The sequence below is a fragment of the Cuculus canorus genome, chromosome 19, assembly GCF_017976375.1.
Source record: "Cuculus canorus isolate bCucCan1 chromosome 19, bCucCan1.pri, whole genome shotgun sequence".
Classification (NCBI taxonomy): Eukaryota; Metazoa; Chordata; class Aves; order Cuculiformes; family Cuculidae; genus Cuculus; species Cuculus canorus.
Window position 1 is genome coordinate 6,894,536 of NC_071419.1, and position 6,228 is coordinate 6,900,763.

The 6,228-nt window shown below is 50.4% G+C and overlaps 1 protein-coding gene across 2 annotated transcripts; it reads right to left on the reverse strand.

The window, feature by feature from the left end:
* Positions 1-2,298: 2,298 nt before the first annotated feature.
* NAIF1 (nuclear apoptosis inducing factor 1) lies at positions 2,299-6,094 on the reverse strand. 2 transcript variants are annotated; one of them, XM_054084024.1, is made up of 2 exons: positions 5,369-6,094; positions 2,299-4,588 (listed from the first exon to the last, which is right to left on the reverse strand). In XM_054084024.1, the coding sequence occupies exons 1-2, from the start codon at positions 5,820-5,822 to the stop codon at positions 4,125-4,127; spliced, it is 918 nt and encodes a 305-aa protein (XP_053939999.1). In that variant the 5' UTR covers positions 5,823-6,094; the 3' UTR covers positions 2,299-4,124. The 2 variants fall into 2 exon arrangements, with proteins under 2 accessions (XP_053939999.1, XP_009567724.2); XM_009569429.2 differs by having other exon boundaries at positions 5,312-6,090.
* Between the last annotated feature and the right edge of the window lie 134 nt (positions 6,095-6,228).

Sequence of the window (6,228 nt, forward strand, 5' to 3'; positions counted from 1 at the left end):
TTTTTTTTGTTTACTGGTTTCCATATCTGCTCCAGTATGTCCTGGGAATGTGCGGCAGGACTCTCAGTTTCTTTCCGGGAGGCGTGTTGGTGGAATGGGAGCTGGTTTTCTCCAGCCCAGATCTGCAGACTGGAACCCGCTTTGCCTCGAGGCTTGTTGTGTTTATTAAGGGTTAGCCTGTGCCTGTGTCCCAGGCATTGCCTTCAGCGCTGTCCCAAACAGCTCGCTGGCTGTGGGCTCTCCCACTGGTTCCACGCTTCTGGCTGCAGCCCCACAAACGCTGCTGTTACCCCAAACACAACAGAAACACCTGTAGGTTTGTGGTTCCCACTTGACATGGCAACTTCTAATTTGGGATCCCAGGCAGGAGAGGGAACAGAAACTGTCCCTGCTGGGGCTGGGCTGCTGCCTTGAGTTAATCACCTTGTGGGGCTGGGGGGCAAGGGATGGGGAACCCTGTTTGGAGGTGATGCCAGCTTCGTTCCTACTCACAAAACACGGCTGGGAAGCTGTGCCAATCATTTGTGTGAAGCTTCTTGTCAGATACTTTCAAGAAAAACAATCTTAAATGCCTCAGTTTTCATACTTAAGAGACCACACTGGTGCTGGCAGTACCTGCTGGCAATAACCTCTCCGATGGCAACAGGAAAAACACAGAAAACCAATATGCTCTGCCAAAACTGGCTTGACAGACTTTAAAAGTGTGCTGGAGGAGGTAAAGGTAATTTGGGTAAGTGGCGGTGGTCTCATTTTGTTCCTTGGCAGGGATCCGCTCCCAGAACTGCCCTGTACTTGTGGGATGCTGACGTATTTATGCAGGGTCTTCTAAAAAATCTTTCCCTTTGCTTATAATTAAAGAATTCATGTGTTTTCCTATCTTGTGCCTGCCCATTTCGTTCTGCAGTGAACTCATCCCAAAGAGAGACGTGAGCTCCCAACATCTCAGTGTCCTGTGCCTGTGTTTGCAGGAAGCCAAGGGACCCGGTTTGCATTCCCAGGCATCCTGGCTTTTCTAGGAGTACCAGTGTCCCTCATGGCAGGGCTCTGCCCATTGAATTTCTTTCTCTCTGGGTTCTCGGTCTTGAAAAGCTTCATCAGTGAGAGGAGCAAACAGGAGCACAAAAGGTTTAGATGATGAACGTCATTTCTGGGACCATCCTGCACAGTGCTGGACTGCGCTGCAGCCTCGCCCCGTTGTGCAGTGCCATCTCCTGGAAAGCCGTGCTGGAGCTGCACACATCACAAGCAGAGTTTTGCTCCTGGAGCAGCGAGTAGTGCTGCAGGCAGCGTGGCCACTGCCTCTAACTGCTGCAAAGTGTATCTTCTGACCCACCACTAGTCCTCCACCAAACTCCTCTTCCTCCAGCAGGTACAGAGGATGCCGTTCGCTGCCCGGCTGCTTGCCCTCACCTCCAAGGTACCCTGTGGTAGAACATCCCTGCATGGCTCTTTCCTGATCTGGATGCTGAATACAAATCTCTAGGTACAAAAAGAACAGCAGAGGAGCACAGATGAACATCCATAGATGTTGCTCCTTAGCTTTTGTTCTGACTGGGCACCGGTTCCCTGTTCAGTTGAATGCCTCACATATACGCTCACCCTCTAAGTGCCCAGTTTACCTGTTCCTCCTGGTTTTAACTTTAAGGGACACTTTTCTCTCACCCTCCCCAAGTCTGATGACCTCGTCATGAGCAACAACCAAGCCCCTCCTCACAGTGCTCACCCTGTATTTAAAATGTTGCTACATCTTTTTAATGAGACAAAACGTGTACACAGGACTTGTACCTGAATGCTGCTGGCTTGACTAAGCTCCATATTTATCTTGAAAAGACAAGAAAAATGGGTGGTTCCAAGGGCAACATGTTTACTCCCATGAAACAGGAGCACAGTTTAAGTGCTTAGTCACTAAAAAAATGCACATTGTGATTTAATGCCAAAGGCTGGTGCTTCATCCCTCACTTTAGGCTCCTGTGGCATCTTCTGAGCAGCTGGGAGATTAGGATAATTTGGCAATTGGTCATACAGTGGAAGAACTCGTGCTCCAAGGTAAGGCTGTAAAAGCTGCTATTTGAAAAAAAAACAACAAATTGTAATTATGTAGATATACAGCCACAAAGTTCATGAACAAGAGAAAAAGCTGCGGCGTTCACAAGTGACTGTTCACAAATTTCTTTGGCCCTTTCTCAGCAAGGATTCTATGCTGCAAACTTGCGAGGAACTCATTTTTGCTGATGAACTGAAACAGCCTGTTTACTAAAAATGTATTTTTTTATTAAAATTCATATTTGTAAAGGCGAGATCATTACACAAATGAGGTAAACCAACACATACAACATTGTTTTCACTTCAAAAATAAATTTCGATTGAGCAATCGATTTGATTTCACAAAGTTTGAGGAAGAGTCAGGCGAGCGTTACTCATGTGGCAAGATGCCAGACAAGGTGGGAAGACTCAGCACAGAGATGTCAGTGCCGAAGGGTCGGGAGTCTTCCAGGGGCCAAACTCCTCTCTGTGCGCTGTTCTTTTCTCCTCTGTTGGACTTGCAGATGAGAGGAGATGAGTAAAGGCCAGAGACAGGCAGCGGTGGCCTCTCCACCTACTGCTCTAAGCAGGAGCGCCCCACCAGCATCCCCTCCTAAAAGGCTGTAAAGATTTAATTTGATTGTGCAAATTCACTCCCTCATCAGTTGTTACTCACCGCATCTCAGTCCTAAAGAAGACTTAACAGCAAGCAAATACCAGCTGTGAACAATTTCTATTTCAAAAGTAATCTCTGGCAAGCAAGAAGCCTGTTAAATGTGACACACTTTACAAGGTATGGGGGGAAGAGTTATGCTTCCCTTCTTTTTTTTTTTCCTCCATGCATGTACAAGTGGAGCTCTTTATCTAAAATTGTATGAAGTTACTGCAAGTCTGTGAGAATCGCATTCACCATCCTGTGAAATGAAGCTTTCCCACTGAGGTCCAAGCCCCAAAGCCTGAAAGAAAAGTGGCTTCAAATGTTGTTTTACCCTGTATAATGGTAAGAAAACAGCAAGGTGAACCTCAGACCTGTTGCTCAGGTGCCACTCGGAGTCAGCTATCAGACCAAAAAGGAATGGTTGTAGTTGCTTCCAGCTCCGAATGAAGACGGAACAAACACCCTTGCCACCACCAGAACTGAACAGCACTTCAAAATTCACTCAACTACAAACTCCTAAATGTTGGCAATTACTGCATGGCTGAAGCTCTTCAGCCCAGGCCCACTTTGATGGATCAAGGTGTTACGGAGCTGACAAATACAGGTAAGGCAGAGCTGGAGTTTCACCCGTCACATTCACCCGAATGAAACTCAGCCAGCCCCTTGTGTATTTACTACTCTGAGAAACGGAACACCTTGCTTCTGATACGAGTCCCGGGAACAGGATCTGGTAACCAAGACATGAAACTTTCATCACATCTGCTAAGTTTAGAGTGAAATTTCATGACCGCACACAGACAGAACATGAGGTGAATGCACAATTTAATCCCATTTATACTCTCAGAGGATGTGGGTGGGATTTAAACTGCATGTAGGCTTGGTGCTGATCTGATGGGCTGGATGTCACGCTCCCAGCGTGGTATCCAGAACTCTTGGTGCAGAGAGAAGGTTGTATCACACCTGGTACCACATTTCCAGTAAATGCTTTCAGCAAGGGACAGAAATGCATTCAGTACTGAGCAGTACAGTTTACGATAGCTGTACCTGGGCAGCTGCAGCACCGCGAGACCTCAACAAACCCTCCATGGCCGAAGTCAGTTAAAGGCTACAAATCTTTAGAGAGAGGTGTCAGACTTAGGAGAGTTTTTTTCCAAACAGAAATAAAAAAATAACTGTCTTTTTTTTTTGTTTTTTAATAAATCTATTGCTCGAGGAACTAAAGCAACCAATGTTAAGTTCCTGGTTTATCACATGTCCTGCTCTGTATGACGAGTCTGAAAAGGCAGATTAGCATAAGATTAGCAGAGAAAGCAAGATGTGTAGGCTCAGCAAGACTAATGCGAGCCATTTCACATTGACAAGAGAAAGCACCCCTTGCTCCCTGGGTCCAGCAGCAGCACAGGCAGGTTTTTTTCCCAAGAAAGATGTCCCACCACTGTTTCTTTCATTGGATTATGCCATCTTGCTGCCCCGTCTGGCTGGGGTCTGCGGTGACTGATGGACTGGGTGTGTTGCTCTGCAAAAATCGACGGAAGTCCTTAATCATGGGGCGGAGGACCTGGATGAGGGCACTCAGTGCTGCCTGTGTTCCTTCCATGGCTTGTGCCTGTCGCTCCTGGGCACATGCCTGCACCTCCTGAGAGCGACGGATCATCTGAAGCAAGTCATTCTGCTGCTCCAGGTGCTGGGCAATCTCCTTCACGTGCAAGTTGGTCACTCGCTGCTCCTGCAAGAGCTTGGCTGAGTTCAGAGCAATTCGGCTTTTCAGCTCCTGGGGTTTTGCAGACACTTCGTGTTGATGCGCCATCATCTCCAAGGGGGCTTCGGCAGTGACGGTGGTGGGGGCTTCTGTGGTGCAGTATTCCACAACTCCATCCTCCAGACTGTGGTAGGTTGTCTCTGCAGGAACTGAGAACAAAGGACAGAAAGGAGGTAAGAGGTAGCTGCGATACGGGGATTTTTATCTACAGGACTATTCAATGAGTATCACAGGAACACTGCCTGTGCAGTGAGATAACATACAACGAATAGCAATGCACAAAATGACCTATTTGAGTCTACTCCACCCTCATCTGAGCTTCTGTCTAGGCTGTACAGTCTAAGGGAATCAGGCATGCCTTATCTGTCTAGACAAAATAATTTCTTAACCTCCAGTTCACAATAATCTTCCCAAGCGGCATTCACCAACCAACATGAGGGCAAAGAAAAGACCCAGAAAAGCATTTGCCAGAAGGACAGCTGCTTTCTGGGGCAGACTGGGAAATCAGCCTTGGAGCTATTTCTCCCCCTCCTTTTGTTCCCAGAGAGCAGGACTGAACAATCTGCACAGTGCAATGGATACTGCCTTCCCTTGTTTTTAAGGTGAAACCAGCTATCATAGAATCATTTAGGTTGGAAAAGACCTTTAAGATTACTGAGTCCAATCAAAATTGACTCTCAGTGTCTTGCAGCCACTCCACTACAGCATGAGGATACATTGGGAATGACGCTTTCATTACAGAGATGCAGGACATTCTTTTTGCTGAGGCTTTCCCAGCATGGGGCTCAGGGCCTCTTTGCAGGCGGGTGCCTGGGCTCCCTGCATGACCTTGAAATCCAGCACAGAGCCTCTGCAGCAGGCGCAGCACTCACTCTGGGTCAAGGTGACCGTGGTGGCTGAGGCAGTGATGGGTATCTCGGTACCGTCACCTGCGCTGCAGTCCCCACTTGGCAAACTGATGATGGTGGCTTCTCCCAGCAGGTTGCAGATGCGCTGCTGCATGGGGGTGAGGATCACAGGGGCGGTTGCGGCACCCGTTGGGTCTTCACTCTCCTGACCGTTGCCATTGCCGTTCTGGCTCTCGCCTCCCCCTTCCATGGCAGCGCGGACTTGGGCCACTTTGCGTCGCACCTCAGTCTTGAGGTCAGACCACTTCTTCTTGACCTCAGGCAGCTCGCGGTGGCAGGTGGCGACAGCATTGACGCGGCGCAGGATGTCGTGCCAGGCAGCAGCCTTGGCGGCCAGCGGCACGCCCGCGTTGAAGTGGTTGATGAGGAGGTGCTTGCCTCGCTCCAGCTCCTCCACGATGATCTCCACCTCACGCTCCGAGAAGTTCATCTTCCTCTTCTTGGCCGGGGGTGCCGGGGGCGACGCCATGGCCATGAAGAGAGGGCTCTGGGGGAGCACCTGCCGGGCAGGGGAGCGCAGGGGGGGGGTGGGGGAGGCCGGGCTGGGCCTCCCGGCCCGCTCACCCCCGGGGCCGGGGACACGAGGGGGCCACGAGGCCCCTCAGGGCCCGTCCCGCCTTGGCACCTCCAACGGTACGCAAATTGCGTACGGCAGCGGCCCAGCAAACCCCGCTCTACGGCCTCCGCCCTGCGATACTGGCGTAATGGCTTCCAGAATCAGCCCCCCTTTCCCGCCTCTTCTCATTGGGCCGCGTGCCCGCCCGTCAGCCCCAGGTCCCGCCTCCCACCGCCAGAGCCGCGCGCTGATTGGTCAGTTTCGCTGCCCATCGGGGAGGTGCGCAGCGGCGCCTGCGCCTGCGCAAAGGGGCGGGGCCCGCCCG

Excerpts from the sequence above, each read along its gene's own strand:
- NAIF1 (XM_009569429.2), bottom strand. The coding sequence starts at position 5,822 with ATGGCCATGGCGTCGCCCCCGGCACCCCCGGCCAAGAAGAGGAAGATG. Across the intron at positions 4,589-5,311 it reads CACGGTCACCTTGACCCAGA|TTCCTGCAGAGACAACCTAC; the intron begins GTGAGTGCTGCG and ends CTTTGTTCTCAG.